The sequence below is a fragment of the Babjeviella inositovora genome (assembly GCF_001661335.1).
Source record: "Babjeviella inositovora NRRL Y-12698 unplaced genomic scaffold BABINscaffold_1, whole genome shotgun sequence".
Taxonomy (NCBI): Eukaryota; Fungi; Ascomycota; class Pichiomycetes; order Serinales; genus Babjeviella; species Babjeviella inositovora.
Window position 1 is genome coordinate 2532996 of NW_017566838.1, and position 21546 is coordinate 2554541.

At 46.9% G+C, this 21546-nt stretch overlaps 12 protein-coding genes across 12 annotated transcripts; 7 read left to right on the forward strand and 5 right to left on the reverse strand.

Annotated features, from left to right (window-relative positions):
• Positions 1-544: 544 nt before the first annotated feature.
• On the forward strand, positions 545-2354 carry BABINDRAFT_82588 (uncharacterized protein). The gene has a single exon (XM_019132766.1). The coding sequence runs from the start codon at positions 586-588 to the stop codon at positions 2065-2067; it is 1482 nt and encodes a 493-aa protein (XP_018988563.1). The 5' UTR covers positions 545-585; the 3' UTR covers positions 2068-2354.
• Positions 2355-2451: 97 nt separating this feature from the next.
• Positions 2452-4371, reverse strand: BABINDRAFT_159673 (uncharacterized protein). Its single transcript, XM_019127810.1, has one exon. The coding sequence runs from the start codon at positions 4006-4008 to the stop codon at positions 2641-2643; it is 1368 nt and encodes a 455-aa protein (XP_018988564.1). The 5' UTR covers positions 4009-4371; the 3' UTR covers positions 2452-2640.
• A 785-nt stretch (positions 4372-5156) lies between these two features.
• On the reverse strand, positions 5157-6285 carry YMC2 (Ymc2p). Its single transcript, XM_019127811.1, has one exon. It carries the CDS (start codon positions 6226-6228, stop codon positions 5347-5349), a length of 882 nt encoding a protein of 293 aa, XP_018988565.1. The 5' UTR covers positions 6229-6285; the 3' UTR covers positions 5157-5346.
• A 1156-nt stretch (positions 6286-7441) lies between these two features.
• Positions 7442-7741, forward strand: BABINDRAFT_27950 (SUMO-targeted ubiquitin ligase complex subunit; the record flags this gene model as incomplete). Its single annotated transcript, XM_019131414.1, has 1 exon — positions 7442-7741. A coding segment is annotated over one exon (300 nt), but the record flags the coding sequence as incomplete, so codon positions are not given.
• A 442-nt stretch (positions 7742-8183) lies between these two features.
• Positions 8184-8468, reverse strand: BABINDRAFT_29897 (mitochondrial 37S ribosomal protein bS21m; the record flags this gene model as incomplete). The annotated part of the gene is made up of 1 exon (XM_019131468.1): positions 8184-8468. One exon carries the CDS (start codon positions 8466-8468, stop codon positions 8184-8186), a length of 285 nt encoding a protein of 94 aa, XP_018988567.1.
• Positions 8469-8904: 436 nt separating this feature from the next.
• On the forward strand, positions 8905-10524 carry BABINDRAFT_57636 (methionine aminopeptidase). The gene has a single exon (XM_019132284.1). It carries the CDS (start codon positions 8964-8966, stop codon positions 10125-10127), a length of 1164 nt encoding a protein of 387 aa, XP_018988568.1. The 5' UTR covers positions 8905-8963; the 3' UTR covers positions 10128-10524.
• A 612-nt stretch (positions 10525-11136) lies between these two features.
• On the forward strand, positions 11137-12406 carry BABINDRAFT_159676 (phosphatidylinositol-binding protein). Its single transcript, XM_019127812.1, has one exon. The coding sequence runs from the start codon at positions 11338-11340 to the stop codon at positions 12106-12108; it is 771 nt and encodes a 256-aa protein (XP_018988569.1). The 5' UTR covers positions 11137-11337; the 3' UTR covers positions 12109-12406.
• Positions 12407-12725: 319 nt separating this feature from the next.
• BABINDRAFT_57640 (aspartate/glutamate transporter) lies at positions 12726-14261 on the forward strand. Its single transcript, XM_019132285.1, has 2 exons — positions 12726-12860; positions 12912-14261. The coding sequence occupies exons 1-2, from the start codon at positions 12794-12796 to the stop codon at positions 14195-14197; spliced, it is 1353 nt and encodes a 450-aa protein (XP_018988570.1). The 5' UTR covers positions 12726-12793; the 3' UTR covers positions 14198-14261.
• Positions 14262-14336: 75 nt separating this feature from the next.
• BABINDRAFT_82634 (uncharacterized protein) lies at positions 14337-16372 on the forward strand. The gene has a single exon (XM_019132767.1). The coding sequence runs from the start codon at positions 14602-14604 to the stop codon at positions 16258-16260; it is 1659 nt and encodes a 552-aa protein (XP_018988571.1). The 5' UTR covers positions 14337-14601; the 3' UTR covers positions 16261-16372.
• Positions 16373-16376: 4 nt separating this feature from the next.
• Positions 16377-17769, reverse strand: SSU81 (osmosensor). The gene has a single exon (XM_019127813.1). The coding sequence runs from the start codon at positions 17557-17559 to the stop codon at positions 16468-16470; it is 1092 nt and encodes a 363-aa protein (XP_018988572.1). The 5' UTR covers positions 17560-17769; the 3' UTR covers positions 16377-16467.
• A 743-nt stretch (positions 17770-18512) lies between these two features.
• BABINDRAFT_159679 (uncharacterized protein) lies at positions 18513-21282 on the forward strand. The gene has a single exon (XM_019127814.1). It carries the CDS (start codon positions 18899-18901, stop codon positions 20819-20821), a length of 1923 nt encoding a protein of 640 aa, XP_018988573.1. The 5' UTR covers positions 18513-18898; the 3' UTR covers positions 20822-21282.
• Positions 20961-21543, reverse strand: BABINDRAFT_82640 (uncharacterized protein). Its single transcript, XM_019132768.1, has one exon. It carries the CDS (start codon positions 21447-21449, stop codon positions 21099-21101), a length of 351 nt encoding a protein of 116 aa, XP_018988574.1. The 5' UTR covers positions 21450-21543; the 3' UTR covers positions 20961-21098.
• Positions 21544-21546: the final 3 nt, after the last annotated feature.

The following is a 21546-nucleotide window of genomic DNA, read 5'->3' on the forward strand; positions in this document are numbered from 1 at the left end:
TTGTACTGGGCGCCGGGGAACTGGAAGATCTGGTGCTTGCACTCGTCCCAAGTTTTGTAGATACCGGGCACACGACCCTTCCTCACCGCGTAGAGAGCCATTTTTGCGTGGCTCATACAAATATCGTCGTATATAAGGGCCGAGGCTATAGTTTATGATCTACAGTAATGGAACCATTGGTGAACACGGATGGCTCCAAGCGCTGAGATGAGATCCTGCAAATTATGTTCAAATATGTGCGGCTGAGGTTTGTGAGACATGGTGGTATTATGTGACAAAAGTCGGAGTAACTCTTGTAAATGGTATACTTCAAGCCTTGAAGACAGATTGATAAGCTGGCAACTTCTGGTACATTTACTTTCAATGCATTTTATTTTTATTTTCCAAGAGACGAATAGCTTCGTGAATTAGCCTAAACTAACTCACAATATTAACATTCATATGACTAGAATTTTACCATATCTGTTCCATGCACGACTATCCGGTTGTCGCTAGATGCATATCGATGAGCGCATGAGCAGGTCAATCCATTATACAAATACCTTTTCACACCATCCGCCCAAGAATTAAACATGTGAGGGCTCAATGAGCTGGTATTTTAGAACGCGACACACTTTTAGTACCTTACCCAAGAACGTGCCCGACTTCCATATCACAAGGTGCATCCAGACAAAGTCTTTGATTCCCAAAGGGTTCCAACTCCCCCTTGCCGTGTCAAACAAGAAGCACAGGAGAAAAACGCTTCTAGTTGACAGCCCTTGCTTTGCTGCAATAACTAGTCCTAATGGAAGTTTTTTAAGAGGCCTAGAAAGAGCTACGGCTACAATGATATCCAGTACAAGGCTACCGAACGGCTACGCTTTGCAGTTTACTGACATGTCCCGGAAGCAAAGTAAACTGCAAGAGAGGGTTTTAAAAGCAGTTTACGCGATAGAAGAATCTATCCAGAGCTTTCAGCAGACATTTCGGAGTTTCATTGTTCCCTCTCCGCTTGCTTCGCGACTTACTCGGCTTATTGAGAATACGAGTGGTATTTTCCTATACAGCGCCCAGAATTTCACACAATCCGCTCCAGGAAACGCCAAAACTGGTAAGTGGACACGTTTTACCTTGTTCGGTACAAAGAAGGAAGTGGTAGATGCTTTTGCTGCTTCCGTGGTAGAACGCGTGTCTGGAGGGATACAGGAAAGGGTAACCCTACCTGGTTTGGTGAGAGGATGGCCTATAGGCGTGATCCAATTTCTAGTGGGACCCATTGAGAAACTGACATCCACCTGGATTTCAAAAACATCCGGTGGTGCCTTGTTCATCTATGGTCAATCAGAGCTGGAAGTGGCCAAAGCAAAATCCAGACTTCAAGACGTCTTGTCCAATGGTATAGAACAGGTTATATCGATCAGTATCCCAGGTTTCCTATCGGATAAAATTCATACTAACAGTTTAAAGCCCCCGAATGAAAAAACCTGTGGTGTAATTGAATCTCTGGTGTCCCCCGACTTTCATTTCGAATGGTCCAGCTCTGGAAACTGTACCCTATGGATATATAGCTCAAACCTGGATAAGCTCCAATCCGCCTATGATCGAGTCCATTCACTCTTATGTGCATCATCCAAGTGTGAAACGATTCAAATCCCTCGGAACTACGCCTTTCCACTTAATGAGTTACTCTTAAATTCGCCACACCTCACTTTCCACCAAGGACCTCCCTCGCTGAAGAACTTTTACGTTACAGCATGCGATACACAGGTATTATCGGCTCTAGATGCGTTGACAGAGATTGATATACTTCTTGCAAAACTTACTAAAAACTCTCGGACCGTGAAGAATGTCCCACTCTGGAAGATTGGAAAATTGCTCGGTGACCAGGTTAATTGCTTGGATTTCCTCCTTGCTGGTACCGTGGAGCTTACAGGCAATTGGTTATCGGTTTATGTTTCTGTTCCGCAGGGGAGTAATTCAGGATTCACGAGCTTGCACGATAGCGTATCGGTGCTCGTGTCCTCTATGGATCGAAAGAAGGTCTATAGTGTATTACTGGCGTTAGAAGCCATGAAATTGGACATATGAGGGGCCCTTGAGAGATATTAAAGGAAAAGGGTTAAAAAGGTTACATTATTGATAAGTTGATGTCGGGTGGAGCTGATTGCTCGCAAGATATTGCTGAGAGTACAGCTAGATAGAACGTTTGATACACGTTACCGATCGTCAATTGAAAGACCACGAGGCTCTATAAATCATCTTCCACTCTTTGTGGATTCGCGATCCTCGTCGTTAATAAAAGCACCTCTGGACAGAAACGATGTAGTACGTTTATCCCATGGAGAGCCACCTCCAGAGTGATCACGTATATGGTATTAGAGGGGAAACAACTAGTTGTGCGTGAAAGAAGGTAAGCTATAACGTTGTCTAGTTGACCAGTAATCAATTTGACTGCCACCGACTCTTTTACATTCAGATTTACCGGAGTGGTATATTAATGAGATAAGTACCAGAAGAGTGTAGGATAGAAACCGTAGAACCGAAAAATAAACAGAAGGAGCTGACAAAGAGAAAAGAATGATGTAGAATGAAAAAGGAAAAAAAAGAAAAAGGATAAATAGATGGAAAGGAATAAGTACCAACGCTAAAGAAACCATAAGCCTACTTCTCGACGTTGCTTCCCCCAAAGGACAATTTATCAAAGTTGACGATACGGCCAGCAGCACCAGCGCCGAGATTGCTGGCGCCAAGCGCAGGACCGCCGCTCAAGTGGAAGGAGCTCAAGTCGTTCGAGGCCTGGTGCGGCGTGCGACCGGACATGGCGCGCGAGATGGGCGAAGGGGTCAAAAAGTTGACATAGTCGCTCATACTGAAGCCCACGGGTGTGGCTCTGGTGGTTGTAGGGGTCTTTAAAAGATCGGCATTAGTGATACCGGTGCCGGCAAAACGGGACGTAATTGGCGTTTTATTCACCCCCGATAAGAGATTGTTTGAGCGCTTAGGCGTAGCCGGGGCGAGAAACGCAGACTTTGGTCTGCTCTCTTTGTTCGGCGTAGATGAGACGGTCGCTGCGCCGCTGGCGGAGGCTGTGATGTTGAAACTAGGAAGTGCGATCGGCGACTTTGTGTCTAGCGAATTCGGAAACTGGAGCTTTGGAAGCGATGGAAGAGCACCCAACATGGAACTGTTCTTTCCGTATGTGGCAGGAGACGGTGAGGTCGCCAAGAACATTAACAAATCTGCCCCCTCCTCGTCGTTACTACGTCCCTTGGGTGTAAGCAAGCTCATGCGATTGCGCGATGTCTTAGGTGTGGAGAGGCCAGGTGAGGATGTGAGTGGCTTGTTGACTTTGGACAAGGGCGAAAGGTTGTTGAGATGCGATACGTGCGATATGGTGGATTGCGCCAGCGCCAATGTCACAGAGGATGACTTGTGCAAGGAGCTGTAAGTCGATGGCGGGGTCTGCGGCGGGTCAGTTGTCATGTTGTGCTCTCTTTCTGACTGCTGCTGGTACTGCTGGTAAATAGGCGATGAGGGGATATTAGATAGGGTGGGGTTTGACGTGTGTTTCTTCATGGGTGAACATTCCGTGTCGGTGTCAGTCGCATCCGAGTCGAGTGTGCGTTTCGACGGGAATCGCTCTTCGACCTCAGTTGTTGCGGAGCTTGGCAAGTGGTTCATACTAGAGAAGGTTGGGGCCTTTAATGGCGAGAATTGGGCACTTCCGGAGAAATGGGCATCCTTTAGCGGGGAAAACTCCCCGCTGGCCTTGAGCGGTGAAAAATTGGCCTCAGAGGAGAACTGGGCATTGTGCTTGTTGGGAGAACTGCTGAAAAGCTGCGAGTTCTCCACCTTGGCTTTGATCCCAGCTTTGGCCAACCGTGACTTCAACTGACGCGTAATGCGCGAGATTTCCGCACGCTGCAACACGCGTTCTGCAATAATGTCCTCACCGACCAAGTTAGAGGGCATAGGTGGGATTATGTGAGTATTGCTTGGCGATGAGTGGATGACCTGGACTTGTTGCATTGGGATTAGTTGGGTATACGTTTGCTTGGTACGCGTAAGAGAACCTGCTATTGACTCTCTATTATAGTACTTTGTGATGCTAGTGGAGGGGGTTTCGGCTCTGGGGACAGCTAATCAGTGAAAGTGAGAGCGAATTCTAGTCTATTGAGCTCTAGGGCTTTCGGTTCGGAAATTTAACTGGGCAGGGATCTGTGTAGCAAAAAGGACAGATATCTCTTTGGGTTCTATATGTATGCCGAGATCTTATATTCGGATTGATGCGACGATTCTAGCAGTAGTGGTTTGGATGGGTAGGTTCAGATTACAAATCAGGAAGCCGGCGGTTAAATAAGATGCGCAGAATTTTGAAAGGGGATGTGGTACGTCTCAAATAGTTTTGGTCTTGTGTAAATATAAAAACGCAAATGCTACGCGCTGTGATTTGCAATGCTAAATTTGCCATGCGCGCGTGAAATTTACGATCTTCGTAGAGCGTCAGGTGCGGCCCACGTAGGGAAAAAAAACTGCTCCAGGCCCCTGGCCAGAGACTGGGAAGTTTACTCGCCTAATCTGTCATCTGGTCACCCCCGGTAAATTATGAGGTCTCAGAGTAATATTATCCATAATTTCTGGAAATTGATTCCAACGGAACGTTGTTTAGCACTCTATTGTCCCCGTGTTCATCGTCTCACGAGCATGGCATGCTAGCCACATTGAGATTAGAGCTTTAGTTACTGCCCAATGTGGACTGATTAGTGCAGGCGCGCTGCACGAAAAACACGCAGAATATTTCCCAAAGAGGAGATAATTGGGTACAAGGATGTACAACGAACATGCTGAAGATATCCGTGTTCGGCCCATTACGCTCCAGTTGATTGCGAAGAGGTGGGCTGCATAAATACGTCAATACTCTCGGTATTGGATTCCGGACGGTGGTGTGTTGCTGCCTTTACAGATTTGCTTGTCTCATTGACGCAAGCCTCCGTGTCGGGGAATTGTAAAGGTTTGAAATTTAGAGGTACTTGCACTTCTTAGGTGACCCGCGTGGGGACTGCTGGGCCCAAAGAGACGAACCGATATAGATACCCAAATAACTTTTAGGTACTGTGTGTTACATCACGCGAACCACTTACGCACTTTTAATCGTGTTTTATGGCATCGTTTGGGAGGCAGATAATTAGAGCTAAGCAATATCCTAAAAAGACCATCTGGATGACAAACTATACTCAAATGCGATGTTAGATAGGTATGCCACCTACAGCATTGGAGAGTTGTACAAATATCATCTCTTTTTGATGCTCCATCATTATATGGTTTATTACAAGTCAATGCTTAATTGCTAGACCGAACATTCCATTTCTAACCCAACAATCTAAGAGTCAATTCCACGGTAGCAAACGTACCAGCACTACAAGGAATCGCTCTCACTAAGGCAGGGCCAATGCCCCTCCAGAACCCTCTGATCCCATCGACACGCATGATGTCCTTGATAACCAAGTTCCACTTTCCATTGTACTTACTCTTGGCAGCACCGAACCCATCGCTTTGGATTCTGCTCTTGATGACATCCAATGGGTACGACGATAACCACAACATTTCGCCAGCAAGGGCACCGTATGCCATCAATTCTGGTGTTGAAATTTGGTCACGGGTAATATTACGGGACTTGATGGCGTTTTGCATGAGGTATTCGTAGGTGAGAAACCAAGTACCGTAGGCCTGGCACTCTCTTACCAATGTAATATTGAAGCCTCGGAAGACCCCTCGGACCAAACCGTGTTCTGTGTAAATGTTGCGTAAGAGCTGCTTTGGACCCAACACTGGGGTAGTCTTCTGCGTCTGCGAAATGATTCTTAATTGCTCTACTGGGGAGGTGATTGGGGTATTGACAAACCCAGAAAATGCACCCGCAAGGTAAACCTGGCCCATGGTCAAGGTCTGAGAGTTAGAGTACTTCAATAACTGGCGCTTCGCCTCGTGAAACCCGTAGAATTGCACTGACACACAGGCACCCACCCCGAATAACGGAGCCAAGGTGCCCTTATAAAAAGCCCGAGCACCCTCGTTCTTCAAGGTGGACTGGAAGGCTTCAATTGGAGACCTGAACTGGCCCGTTTGTAATCTGACCTTGATGAGATCGAAGGGCTGACCAATAAGCACCTGGACGGCACCTCCCACAAAACCAGCGGTGACGTCCTTCGCCTTTCGGGAGATACTCGTGTCCACTAGGGTATCTGACATTTTGCAGGGATAAAAGGAAATAAGAGAGAAACAGGCGGAAAGGAGGTCAAACGAGACAAGCAAACCATTTGAGTTTATTTCATGAAAGTTATAAATGGAGAAGAGTGCAACATTTCGATGTACATGATGAAAACTCACGTGATTGAAGCTGCAAGTATGCGGCAAGCATGTGGCGAAGCTGCCACATCCACGATGGCGTCAGCCACCGGTTACAATCGGCCGATAGGACAGACCGGGGTTTCTTAACGGAGCCTTTGACAAGGCCCCTTAAGAATTCTATAGGCATTATTTGTGAGTATAATTATAATGGTCTGGTCAAGCTCAGTTTATCTTCTCTAGTCCTTTGCGTCCTCTGGTTTAACTACGCATGTGCTTCTTTTCCTTTAGAGTACGAAACTATGAGTCTAGATTAAGTATAAGTATAGTAGGCCCGAAAATGTAGCCTCCTCGATCTCTGATTATTTGTGTTTAGATGATAGGACAAGTCAGTAATTATACTATTGATATTGAAGAATGAAATGGACGGAAACCCTTCCGGAATAAATATCCATACCGTGCAGCCCTCACGTGCATTGCGGCTCTTAGGCTACATCAGTGTTCGCAACCATGGCATTTCCGATGTATCAACGCCATCGTATTTCCGGGGTATAGGTAGCGAAACGGTCGTATATTCAGCAACACACTAATGTACCAGGTTCAAGGAGGCACGCAAAACCATCTACCCATACTTATTCCACCACTACCGATGACAGCGTCAACCGAATTTACGCCCGATGCATCCTTCTATACACCAGTTCAGACACCAGAGCCCTCAAATGCGCTTTTCATACCTGAAACAACCAGCGAAGTTCCTTCTGCTCCGTTCATAGCAGATGAACCTCCAGCATCAACTCATAACAGATTCCCGGTAAATGAGTCATCCAGCCCCTCATATGCTCATCGCGACAACTCCTCGTCATCGCTATCCAGTATGGATACGATAGATCGTATTCTGGGTGCTTCTAGCGCTCATGGATCAGAAACGGGGTCTCTGTCCCCAGTTGGCAATCCCCGTAAACGCTCCCGGGTCCGAATAGACTCAGATGCCTTGATTGTTCACGTGTCTGACAGCGAGGATGACGAAATAGTCGTGTTGGTCCCGGCCGGAGGGGAGCTGGTACCGTTAGCGACCTCTTCAAGAGTTGATAATGTACTATCAGTGTCATCTGATGAGGTTGAAATAGACTCGGAGCACTCATCGGACATTGAAATCATCAACGAAACAAACACATATCTATCGGAAAACGCCACGAACCGCAACTCCACGGATAAAAGGTTCAATGAGTCAGTATGCCCCATTTGCTTTGATTCGTTTGACCAGGCTGTTATCTCGTCATGTGGACACTTGTTCTGTGCTGACTGTTTGTTTCAATCATTGGACAATTCCAGCCAAGGGCGTGCTGACAGAGGGGCGTGTCCACTCTGTCGCAAGCTGATTGCGTATAAGGACATCCAGTACTTACGATTCAAGGTTAAACGGAATTAAGGCTTCAAGCTAGGGATACGGAGTAGGCAATATGACCGATATTTTTGTGGATTAAGTCATACTAGGGTCACTCTATATGGCAAGGGACCATACCATAGACATTAAGATCCGACCTTATATGGATTACGGCACAGCATCGTATCCTGAAGTCGAAGTGCCGCAGATTATACAGGGGGTTAGAATTACTTCAACACTGTTCTTAGATGATAGCACAGTGTTCTGAAAATTAAATCCTGGCAGTGTCTAGCAATACGCGATCTTATAGATCCAACCACAGTGTTTGTGCGAAGCAATGATACTTCTAGATTGAGCCGTATTGGCTAGGCCATACTTTGCAGTGACTTGGGCGTTAGCTCACACTGGGCCTGCATTCTTTCACTATTTACAATCGACTTAAAAGCGTAACGAATTATATATACATGGGTAATGCTTAGTAGCCTCTTCTCTTGGCCTCGTGGACCATCTTCATCAATCTGGTAATCCCCTTATTGAAGGACTTCTTCTTGGCGACAAGCTTTCTCTCCTGCTTGTATTTAGTCGGTCTGATATGGAATCTCTGGTCCATGGACTGGCCCCTAATATTGTTGTTGTTGCAGAGACGGTTAAGAGACATCAACGCGGCATGGAGGTTGCCGTTGGACACTTCAACGGTCCTACCGGCAGTTGGGCCCGAGAGTTTCATATTCTGAGCAACGGCCTTCGGCGAGGCGATCATTAAGTCATTTTGTCTGATGTTGAACGCCTTCTGTGGCTGTTTTCCGAAGAGCGAGAGGTCCAAGTCGGAGGATTTGAATGTGGAGCCAGAGCTGGAGGGAGAAGCCTTTTGCAAGGAGTCAATCAACTTCTGATCGATTTCATTGGAGAAGAAACGCAAACCAGTCTTTGCTGGCGCTAAAAGTTGGCGGAACATCGTATAAGGCACGGTGAGAGAGCTGGAGGGCTAGTAATGGAGCTGTTTTTCCTAATCTTTAAGCGTCCATCTCGACACCCAGTTGCATGAAAAAAAATGCATCGCTGGTGCGTGCACGCTGCAAAAATATTTATACTACAAGGGACCAACTGAGGACATAATTGTACGCTGACACCTAGGTAGTTTTTTTTGTTGTACTTATACCCACACAAGAAAATGACCACTGATATTGTTCCACCGGTAGCGGAGATTGCCGAGATTGCCGAAGTGCTAGCCAAGCAAGCGCCAGAGGATGCTAAGATGGTGAGTGGCGGCGAAGGCGAAGAGATCACGGATGCTGCGGATAAGAAAAAAAAGAAGAAGAAGAAGAGCAAGAAGAAGGGAATCACTGTGATTGACTCGTACTATCCAGAGGGAATCTATCCGGAAGGTGAGTGGATAGAGTACAAAGACGAAAACAACTACCGTACCACCGACGAGGAGAAGAGATACTTAGACAGACAGAACCACAACACCTGGAACGAATTCAGAAAGGCGGCAGAGATCCATAGAAGAGTGAGAAAGAGATCCAAGGATATCATCAAGCCGGGTATGACCATGATCGACGTTGCAGAAACCATCGAAAATGCCGTCAGAACCTATTCCGGAGTCGACGGGTTGAAGGGCGGGATGGGATTCCCAACCGGTGTGTCGTTGAACCACTGCGCCGCCCACTACACCCCAAACGCTGGTGACAAGACCGTGTTGTCGTACGAGGATGTGATGAAGGTTGACATCGGTGTCCACGTGAACGGGCACATCGTCGACTGTGCCTTCACCATGACCTTTGATGAGAGGTACGACAAGTTGTTGGAGGCCGTGAAGGACGCCACCAACACCGGTATCAATGAGGCGGGTATTGACGTTAGATTGACGGACATCGGTGAGCGTGTGGAGGAAGTCATGGAGTCCTATGAAGTGGAGTTGGACGGCAAGACTTACCCAGTCAAATGCATCAGAAACTTGAACGGGCACAACATCAATCAGTACCAGATTCACGGTGGCAAGTCGGTTCCTATTGTAAAGAACGGCGACGAAACAAAGATGGAAGAAGGCGAAACCTTCGCCATCGAAACCTTCGGCAGTACCGGCAGAGGCTACGTAATCACCGCCGGTGAGTCGTCGCACTACGCGAAGAATGTGGACGTCCAGGTCAACCCAGCAGACCTAAAGACGACCAAAGCGAAGCAGTTGATGGATACCATCAACACCAACTTCGGCACTTTACCGTGGTGCCGCCGTTACTTGGACAGATTAGGCGAAGAAAAGTACTTGTTAGCATTGAACCAGTTATGCAAAGCCGGTATTGTCCAGGACTACCCACCATTGGTCGACACCGCCGGCTGCTACACCGCCCAGTACGAGCACACCATCTTGCTCCACCCTACCAGAAAGGAAGTTGTTTCTCGTGGTGACGACTACTAGACGTGTTTTCTTATTACATCGCTCACTTAATGTTATCTACGAATTGAAGTAATGTGAGGGTGAGAAGAGAGGCAAGGGGTGAATACGATACCGTGTATTGAAACTTTAGGAGTTATAATGAAAATATTGCCAACCGCTTGTCGTGCGGAAGCCCTTGAAATGAGGCATGGTTTATATTAGAGTAGGCGGTATTTACCGGTCTAGGAATATCTCACTCAAAGTGAAAACTCCAGGAAATGAGCTTCTCCTGGCTATGGCTGTTATGGCATCCAGTTAGGCTTGAACGGTCAAAAAGCAGTCAACAGCTCAGCCGTGAGAACAAGCTTGCTATCTGTATCATATTTCACCCTTAGCTGGATTCATTTTTCTATCGACGCTTTCATAGTTTTAAAAGTACATCTAACTTGATACTAAGTTATTTAATATTTATTTCTATCAAGTCCCCCTATGGAGGCTTACCAATCCAGCGTTGTCGTATAATAGCTCATCGCCTCAGGCCCTTACATGTATAAACGCAGGGGCGGACAAACAGTATCAAAAAGTACGATTGTAAACAAATTTAGCCATCAAAGTCTCCATAATATTATCCGAAAATCGATAGCTAATCTCTTTCGCGGTACCTCTCACGGTGTCTGCTGGGCAAATTTCTCCACTAGTTTACTTAGTCGTCGGTGGGACCACGCTTGCTGCACGATTTTCGCCAACGTCGCGCAAGTCGGCCAGCCTGAAACTAGCGCCTCGTGTGCCCTTTGCCACGCGTTCGTATCCTCGAACGCCACATCCCCTCTCTAATTTCCGCGAAACAGCGGATTTGTAAGCACTCAGGGAAGTATGCTCCAATAAATATTTCGCATAATCCCTAAAGGAGAAATTTCGAAAACTACAAAAAAAATCTCACAGATTCGAACTGGCACCAAATTCGTTCTCGAAAAAAAAAAAAGAGATTCTGAGTATGAGACTGCCGCTGATATCAAATTGCCTCCGCTTAACTGTGAACGTTTAATACTATCAGGAATTTTAAGGACGCCTCCCCCCAAATTTCATATATATCTACTATCAACATGGAAATCTCCCCAGATACTTTACAATTCAAAGGTATGTGCTACAAATGGGCCACGCGACATCTTTGTTATGTAAACGGACACATCCATCCCGCTGGATGTAAACTCAACGCAACGTTCACACAACACGGAAGAGAACACCGTTTGCCATGATTGAACTATTTGTGCCTGTTTCACATATCTATGATTCGGTGCCAAGACGCCCGTATAAGCATCGCAGCATTTTACTAACACCACCAGGTCCTTTCGTTAAGCCTTCCACTGAACACATTGTTTTGAAGAACAACACCGATACCGTTCTCGCGTTCAAGGTCAAGACCACCGCGCCAAGATTGTACTGTGTCAGACCAAACGCTTCTGTGGTTGCCCCTGGTGAGCAATTGGATGTTTCCATCATCTTGCAGGGGTTAGAAGAAGAGCCAGCCGCCGATTTTGCCTGTCGCGACAAGTTCTTGGTTGTGACCTTGCCATGTCCATACCAGCTTGACGATGCCAACTCCGTGTCCGCCATGTGGACCCAGTTGGAAGGCGAGTTCAAGTCACAGTCCAAGTCCAAAAAGATCAGAGTTGAGTACGTCAGTGGCTCTTCCACGGCCGAGGTTGCTGCCACCTCCGCTGCCGGTGTCACCGCCGCTGTCGGTGCCGCTGTCGCGGGTGCTTCCACTGCTTTCAACTCCGAAAAGGCTGGCAACTCTACCCTTACCGCCACTGCCGCTTCTCACAAGAAGGACTTGGACGAATCCAATGTCAAGATTGCCGAGTTGAACGAAAAGTTGGAGTCCAACAAGATCGAGGCTACTGCTCCAAAGGTTGCTGGTGGCGCTGTTGCCACCAAGGATGCCCCACCAGCTGGTGCTTTGTGGATCGGTATCGTTGCTTTGGTTTTGATGGCTCTCTTCTTGGCTTACACCCTTGTTTAATATACGTGTACTATTTTTCTGATATGCTGTTTCTAAGCTTGGCCGTGCTTGTATCTCATGGATGCTACTCATTGCGAGGACATGTCTTGCCTACAGCCATCAGGATACTCGCCCCCACCTTCCCCTTTTACCAACTTCCTGTGCTATCCCAATTTATATCGTTTATACTTTCTTTCTTACCCTTTTTTTAAAATATTACGTACTTTTTCTTCCGGTGTGAATATGTATGCTTGAAAACCTTCGCGTCTTCGGTGATAATGTGGGTACTGAAAGAACGGGATGAAGGTCTAATGTTTACCGGAGTGTGTAGATTCTTTATTTTATAGTTGCTAATCATAAAGACCACCTGAAAGGCTTCGCTTCAGTTACTAATGTGCCACCAAAAAACTATAAGGCTATTTTCTTTATTAATTGTCATTATAATACTACAACGTCTATGTTATTGTAAATCTTTGGTTCAATTAAGCAATGAAATTCTAGTGCCGGTGTCCTTGCCTAATATCACGTGCATGGCTATTGTTGCCGCTCCTTTTCGCGGCTCGACTCCACAGACTAGGAATATAGATTCCCGCATGACCTAAAATCTAACATGAACCACAGATTTGTGTTGACCTACCATCGCTCTATAGCTCCACATCCTCCCCTATATGGCCTTGTTTTAGCATAATAATATCATAACATTATAATGGCACAAAGCACAGGAAAAGCCACCGCGGGATCGGCAAGCATCAACCTCTTGAACACCATTATCGGTATGTGAGCATGAACGCTACACACGCTGTGAAATATACTAACAAGCTTAGGTGCGGGGATGCTTGCGATGCCGTATGGTATCAAATCTAATGGTGTCTTGCTTGGGATCTTTGTCGTCATCTTAAGTGGGGCCTCGTCCTCTTTCGGGCTCTACCTCCAGACGAAATGCACGCGCTACGTTCCAGTGGGGCACGCGTCGTTTTTCGCCTTGTCGCAGCTCACCTACCCCTCCCTTAGCGTTATTTTCGATTTGGCGATTGCCGTAAAGTGCTTAGGGGTCGGTATCTCCTACTTGGTTGTTGTGGGGGACTTAATGCCCAAAATCGCCAAGTCCTTGATTGACGACACGTACTTGGAAGGGCACGGGATCTTGTTGGAAAGAAATTTCTGGATCTCTCTTTTTATGGTCATTGTGGTTCCGTTGTCCTTCCTAAAGCGGTTGGACTCTTTGCGATACGCGTCTATGGTTGCGCTTTCGTCGGTGGCGTACCTTGCTGTTTTGGTAGTGGTGCACTTTTTCAAGAAGGACATTGTGGAAAAGGGTCCGGTAAACTACTTTGTTCCACACTCTGTATCTTCCGCACTCGGATCGTTTCCGATCTTTGTATTCGCCTACACCTGCCACCAGAACATGTTCTCGTTGGTCAACGAGTTAGAAGATAAGTCGTCTCGAAACATGAACCGCGTTATTAGCTACGCCATTGGAATTGCTATGACGCTCTACGTGATTGTGGGTGTCTCTGGGTACTTGACCTTTGGTGACCTTGTGGGTGGGAACATCATTGTATCCTACCCTGAATCTTTTTCCTCCACTTTTGGCCGCGTCGCCATTGCGTGTTTGGTGGTATTGTCTTACCCATTGCAATGCCATCCATGTCGCGCCTCCGTCAACAATATTTTGCACTACTTTGATATCCTGTTGGGAGGCGAAGACGAAACGTCCAAGGTAGCTGCCGCCGAGGAACAGAGATTAGTGGGTAGCGGGGATGATCAGAGTAGTACAGCAAATGAACAGGTAATTGTGGCTCTTACTAAGAGAAACCACTTGATCATCACCTCATTTGTGTTGCTTATCAGCTATCTCGTTGCGATTTCTGTGAGGTCTTTAGAGCACGTTCTTGCGTTCGTGGGGTCTACGGGCTCTACCTCGATTTCCTTCATTTTACCTGGTATTTTTGGCTACAAAATGATCGGAGCCGATAAGATCGCCAATAACGAGCCATTGACAAAAAAGGAAAAACTCCAAAAGTATGGTGGCTTTGCGTTGGCCATCTGGGGGTTCATTGTAATGATTGTTTGTTTGAGTGCCACCATCTTCTTGGGCGCCAAAGGATAATCCATAGGGAGAGTATTTAAGCAAATGTGCGCGTAATTTATTATAAAAGATGTTAATAACCCTGTTAATGCTATTTCTGTCTAAACGTTTTGTTTCTGACAATTAGCATCGGAGGCTTTGGTGCGCTTGTAGAGGGAGAGCCGCTGCTGCATGGTTTCTATTCGACACAAAAACTAAGGCTTGACTCTTCTCCGGATTTAATAGGTCTGCCAGGGGTTTTCCCTCAATGAAACGCCATTACGAAAGACCATATCGAAACACTGCAATAATATTTTGCCGAAGCTACGTTGTTTAAGTACCGATTACATGAAAGAGGTTTTACTGAAGACATTTTGACCGAAAAATTCACCATCTCGACGCCGTCTCAAAATCTTAAGGAGATAAATAATGATTCAATCGTGGTTATGAAGGAAGATTTGCGCTACTCTGATGGTTGTGAACAGGGTGGATCAGTTTCTCACCTTGTACCAATTGTTGGTCTTACCGTTACACCCTCAGGAGAGAAATGTCCGGTATTACTGGAATTATCGTTACCGTCGGTCAAAAAGCAGCTAAAACTGGACCGGCCACCCAGGGAAAAATCTGAATATTCCTTGGCGACATTGTCACTAGAAGCTTGGTGGAAGTTAGGAATCATTCACTTCTATTGCCTAACTCTCTCTTTGGCGGTCTTCACCGGATACTTCACCTTGGGGCTCCAATCAAATTATTTGGGTCATATGGAGAACATTACCGACTACAAGATCGAGATTGGCAAGTTAGGCGACTTTCAATTGTTCTTGTCGTTGCTACAGTTAGGTCATTCCTTTGGTAGTGTGTTTGCCATCCTTAACTTGTACTTTTGCCACCGTTGGATTATTCTCGCTTCGTTGGTATTGTTTCTTCTCCTGGTTGGGTTGGAGTTCTTATCCTCTACCTACGGAACCACCTTGTACTGTGTGTGTCAGATGGGCCAAGGGTTTGCAGCCGGGCTTATGAATAAAACCACGACGTTTTACATTCATGATATCTCTCCGGTTCGCTTTCGTAAGTTCTGTGTTTGCACCACGGCGGCCAGTGGAACCATAGGAGTGATCTTGGGAAAGATCACAAGCTTTGCCTTATTGGAGGAGTCTGATTTGTTTTACAACGCAGAGATGTTTCGAGTGTGTCTCTTGTACAAGTGTGTTACACCCGTGGTGCTTCTCTTGCTCTTGGGAATTATTCCTAAATCCCCCTTTGTGGTTTACCGAGAAAATGGCTACCACTTTGGTCCACAATTTGACTTTTCTGTCAGGTGTCTCTATCCACAATATACTCTCCAGGAGCGATGTCAGGTGGTCAATGAGATCATTCGGGAAACCCAGGTGCAGGTACACCTAGTCACGGGAAATCTTTACAGTCCGGTTATTACAATTGACAACTTAGGAATCCTCTCCCTAATGACCGTCCTCTCATCCATCATAATGTGCCGCATTTTTTGCTTTCGGAATGCGGATTTGTTCGGGAGCATTGGTATTGACGAAGAGTTTGGTTCCTTAATCTTTTCTGTTGCGGTCCTCATTGGGAACATTGGAGGGATCATTATCAGCGTTCTGAGTAAGCGAAGTAAGGATGTCACACTTGGGGGTATCCTTACGCTGGTGGTATTTATCATAGTGGCAGGGGGTATCGCCAAGTATGACCAACATTTAGATAACCCTTGTTTGACCAAGATGTATACCTATCTGCTCATGGGTTTCTTGATTGCCATCAATTCCACCTTTGCGATCCATGCCCATGGTTTCTTTCCGAGTCACAACCGTAACAATCGTATCGTTGTTTCCAGCTGGTGCTCCGGTGTGAGCTGGTTTGTAACCTTTCTCATGTCAGTGTTCTTTAAGATTGTTTCATCGTTCATTGGGATATACTCTGTTTGGATCATCCTTATCTGCTTAGTGGCTTCGTTGTTGTTGATCTGCTGTTATGGAGAAACGATTGAGAACTCGAAAAGTCCAGAGGGGGGAAGATTAATATTGGAGGTTTCCGAGCGCATAGTTAGCTGGGTGAAACGAACAGCTACCTATTCCAAACGAGCCATATAGAAGGATTATTAACGTTGGTAATGGTACTATACAAATACATATATGCATTGTTGAGTAAATATATTGCTAGAAAATTCAAATTAGTTATATATACACAAATATTTATGAACATTAATCGCATATATATATATACACATCGCTCTCATTCATGTTTATTCCTTCATAGTTTAAATATACATTTATCGATATTTTGTATTTATACTAATACTAATCGAGTAATTCAACATAGTTACTCGGACAAATTCCGATCTCGCCGTTGCTGCGTCTGGCCTGCCACCACTTACCAGTGATGTCGTCAACGTGCAAGATTTCACCCTTGATGAAGCTGATTTCGTTCTCATCGTCGGGGTTGGCATCGTAAGAATACAACGCGCACGCCTTATACTTGTACTCGATCTGGCTCTGCGGGTGGGTCGAGCGCGACTGGTTGTGGGATTCCATGTGGGGTGAGGGCGCAGCATCAAAGGACTCCTCGTATTCATGCATCTCCTCGTCACGCTCACTAAAGTTTTCCAAGCCTGTTAACTGGTTGGAAGTCAAGTATGCGGCACCGCTGGCACCGGAGATCTTGGAGTTGCCCCTGCCGAGCGCGGAGTTGCGCAAGTTGTGATCCTGGAAGTCCTGACGGAGGTACTGGCTGCCACGCATACTATCACGTAAGGTGCCGGTCGGATAACCCTGCCTGCTGAGATTTGCGGCGCTGCCGTTGCGTTGACTGATGGGGATGTTCATCAACATGCCCAGTGAGTTGCGTTCGTACATGCCCATGGTGCCGCTACTGCCACGGTTCATTGCGTTGCGTGTGGCACCGCCCAAACCGAAGGAATCCACGTATTGGTTGGTTGGCGAGTTGTCATCGCCACCGAAATACATAATCCAGATAATATTGACAATTGATAACAAGATGCTACCCGCACTGCATGCGCCTATCGATGAGTTCCCGGAGCTCGCCCAGACTAGGATATTTGTGGAGTTGGTGGTGTATATAAAAGCGACTGCGGAGCAGCCCAAGAGCGCAGATTTGTAGTAGCGCACCAAGTCCATACAGCACAAGATTACGATCATGAAGATCAACAAGACCTCAAATACGAGCCCCCACCATGTGAACTTTGGGAACGGCGGGACGTTCATGGATTTCGGGGAACTCGCCGCATGTCTCGCGTACGCTATAGCACTTCCGAACGAGATCGCCCACGCGATGAACGCGAGTGATGTAGTGGTGAGGATGAACGGGTCCGTGAAGAAGTTGGAGAACTTGAACCTCGAGTGCTGGAAACCGGTCAGCTGCTTTCCCATCATGGTAGAGATTTGAAAGGATGTTTGAAGTTTGGGATGATTGTTACAGTCTGCTGTAAAAAGAGTGTGTTAGGCTTTATTAGCGAGGACGTTAATTTTTAAAAAGTGAGGCGTAGGGTATTTAGATCTGGTCACTTTTCTGTTTTTCCCGTAGCTGGTAATTGTTTTTTATTGAGTACGAGCAGACGCAGGAGACAAGCGCGTGGACAATAGCGTAACGTGTATCAAAATGTACTCTGGGAAATGCAACGAGCGAGAAATTTGAGAGTATACGTTGATGATATCGTGGTGTAATCCAGGCCCTAAGGACTACACTAGAGGCAAAGAAAAGAAACGTGCCAAATCTGGCCGCCCCTTGCTCTTATTGAGATTCCTGTATACAACTTATGCTACTGTGCATCCGTGCCAACACCTCGATTGTCAAACGCCCACCACGTAACAACCAGACTGCACTAGTCTCCTTCCCTAAATTCCGGCGAAACAATTAAAAAAACGCGATCCCTCGCCTAGTACGAATCTTGCAGCATAAACAATTCGCTTATAACCATTCCATCCGCAACTGGTCAGCCATATGGACTAGTATGGAAATCAACCTCGTGGAAGGCTTTTGGAACTACCATGTGCGAATAGTCGTAATTAAACCCAAACGGGCTAGATCCCTGCCACTTTCGGTGAAGTTCTATACACCCAGCATCAGGCGCAGCTGTCAGGGGTAAAGACGTCCGAAAGGGGTGGCGCTTGCATGCACTCACAGACCAGTGTTCTAAGAAGGCGACGCTTCTGGTCTAAGATTTTTGGATCCACTCAGGGTGTCGCTGGTAATATATTCGGTATAAATCCCCGTTAACTATGCAATTGATGGTATCGGTTCTATAAGGAGGCTACCAGATTTTCCCCACGCCCCTCAGTTCCCTTAGCCTAGCTTGCAAGTTTTATGGAGCATTTTACGAGTCTCCGGGCTATACTCTATAACTCCAGCTAATTGGCTGAAACAGACAGCTCATGATATCATTTCCATCGCGATACCTAGGTGACTGAGTGAAATAGCAGGGAAGAGTTGAGGACAGTGTCCCTAAGCAATGCAGCTTGCAGGACCAAATATTTACGCCAGGTTAGGTCTATTTGGCCTAAAATAAAACTTCCTGCATATAGAATCATGACCGTCGCACCTTATTCTGGGGCACCGGCCAAACCTGAACCGTGGACAATCAGGGGGTGCCTTAAGCAAAGCAGGACCCTTATCTCATCACACTTGATCTTTCACCGCTTGTTGCCTACTCTCTTGAACAATTGATCCGCACCACGAAACTCATCCTCCTCCAAGCTTGCTCACAAACCATCGATGAGACCCAAGTCATACGAGGAGCGCATCGCGGACGCGGTAGCGGACTTCCGCAACCAGGTGTACCCCAGCATCCGTCAGGCGGCAGAAGCACACCAGGTGGCGCGCACCACACTCGGAAATGCGCTCACCGGCAAGCGCAACAAGCTGATACGAAGCCGACTCAACAGGATGACTCAGGAGGAGGAAGTCTTTGTGGAGAACTGCGTGCTTAAGCAGAGTGCCATCGGCAGGCCACTCACGCGCAAAACGCTCCGCGATTTGGTGCAGGACGTGTTGGCACAGCGCGGTAGCGGCGGCGCGGTGGGCAAAAACTTTGTTGCAAAGTTTTTAAAGAAAAAGGGCTTGGATATGCAAGTAGCAAAACCGAGAGAGCGCAAAAACGTGTCCCCCGTGAGTCATGAGAGTCTCCGGCGATATTTTTTTGACGCGGCCGAGTTTGATGATACGTTTGAGTTTGCACCGCAAAACGTGTACATTCTCGATAAGGCGCGACATAGCCTTGGCCCCAACTATCACCGCATCCGCGACGGCTACACGGACGGGAAACCACGCGACGACACCGTGTGGCACTCTGTTACCCAGCTTGAGAGTATTAGCGGTGATGGATATGTGCTTCCACCGTGCGTGGTGGTTAGGGCAAAGGAGGACCCGCAGCTTGAAGGGCCTGACGCCTGGTATCCCAAGGATCGCGCACTCACCCAAGGCTGGGACATTCAGTTCTTCGATAATAACGTAACCAAGACTGCACTCACGTTTTATTGGCTTCGTGAAATTTTTGAGCCACTCAGCGCTCAGCGCGCATGCGGACAGCCGCGTTTACTCTTCCTCGATGGCAACCACACATACACCAGTAAGGAGTTCCTTCACTACTGTGTGCAACACAAGATTCATGTACTCGTATTTCCCTCACACTTGTTCGCTCCGGGTGACCGCAATCCGTTCTCGCAGTTCAAGGACAACATTTCTGCGAAGGCAAGCGACTGCATCGCACGCGGCGTGCCTCTTGTACCTTGCGACTTCATGGAGCTCGTGGCACGCGCGCGGACCGAGGTGTTCAGGCCCGCGGCGATTGCCAACACTTTCCGCAGCTGCGGGTTGGCACCTTTCAATAAAGAGAAGCTCCTTGCACACTATAACAAGACACGACCCGGGATGTTTGGCGAGATGACAGTTCCGCTTATGATGCGCAACTTCTACTTCTCGTGCAACCCTGCGGACCGCCCGCCGCCGCCGATCAGTCTGTACACAGAGTTGCAAGAGGATAAGGCGTTGCTATATAACAGTGATCTGGACTCCTTGGATGAAGCCCTAGCCCCGCACAGTGACTCGCACCCCGGCCTCGTGGAATTTGACGGTTTTTCGTTGATAGAAGCGGCAGCAGTGGGAACTCCCAGCGCTGGCGAAGCGGTGCTTATGACCTCACCTGCGCTGGGCTTTGAGAATGGAACTGTGAGGCGCGAGGACTACGAACGGGACATGAAACGGTTGCTAAATGAGATACTGAGGCTCTACAGTCACTGTGGGTTCTTGCAATCAACGGTGATATCCCTCACGGAGGAAAAGAAACATTCTAAGGAAGCATTTAGCAAGGTTTTCAAGATGGGACACGAAGTTACCGCGTCTAAGCTTCGCGGCGGTCTCAAGCGGTACAACTCTGAGGCGTCTAGGGCCTTGCAGCGCCGCATGGACCGTGATTTCCAGAGGAGCACCTTCCAAAATGAAGGGACACGTCGTGGCTCAAACTCAGTTGCGTTTGAGCTGATTTTAAGCCAGGAGGCAGGCCCCGGGGAGAGCTCCGAAGGACCTGCGAAGGATCATATTCAAGCGGAAATTGAGCGCGCCGAAAAGAAAGTGGACGAGATGATTACTTGCCATGATATCATGAAAATTTTTGCAGGATACAAGGAGGAGAAGAAATAAAGGAATAGAGTAAAGAGTGGACTTAGTTGACAGAGATATAACTGGAACAGAATCTTCCAAAGAAAGGGGAATTGGGGACTCTATATGGGACTAGTCCAGGATAAAAATGCAATGGGGTGTTTAAGTTTATCATGGATTGGTTGAGCATAAGTTAGAGAATATGTGGAGAGAGAAATTCTCCTCCATTCCCTCTTTAATCTTTGTAGGAAAAGTTTTATTTGACCTCTGGAGCGCTTAAGAGAAACCTAATGGAAGAAAAGACGGAAGCAATTCAATTTTAGATGGAAAGGTTGTAAAGCTTGTACTGGTTAAAAAAGGCAAGCAAGTGATCGGTATTTCTATTGCGAATGGACCAAGAATCAACCAAATTCTTTGAAGGACAAGCGGGGCAGAGCCTCTGAATGTTAATAGCAAACAATGCACAAACGTATCCAGCCAAGTCTCTAGGCTTTGATGAGATAATACATGTCTGAGGAAATCCAAAGTCTGCTGTCATAGCAACATGTACTCCGCCAATTTGGTTTGGCCAATGGAAATCTCTTCCGCAGTAATATTTTTTATCCATAAGCAGCACAATATACAGCTGGCACTGGATACCCAACTTTATGACCTCCGATTTCCGCAACATATGCAAGAAAAAGGCACCATAGAAGAACGGCCAGTCAAACCTGGATGTATGATTACTGATGGGCGGGCTGCCTTCGGATCAAGAGTAATGCTGACTT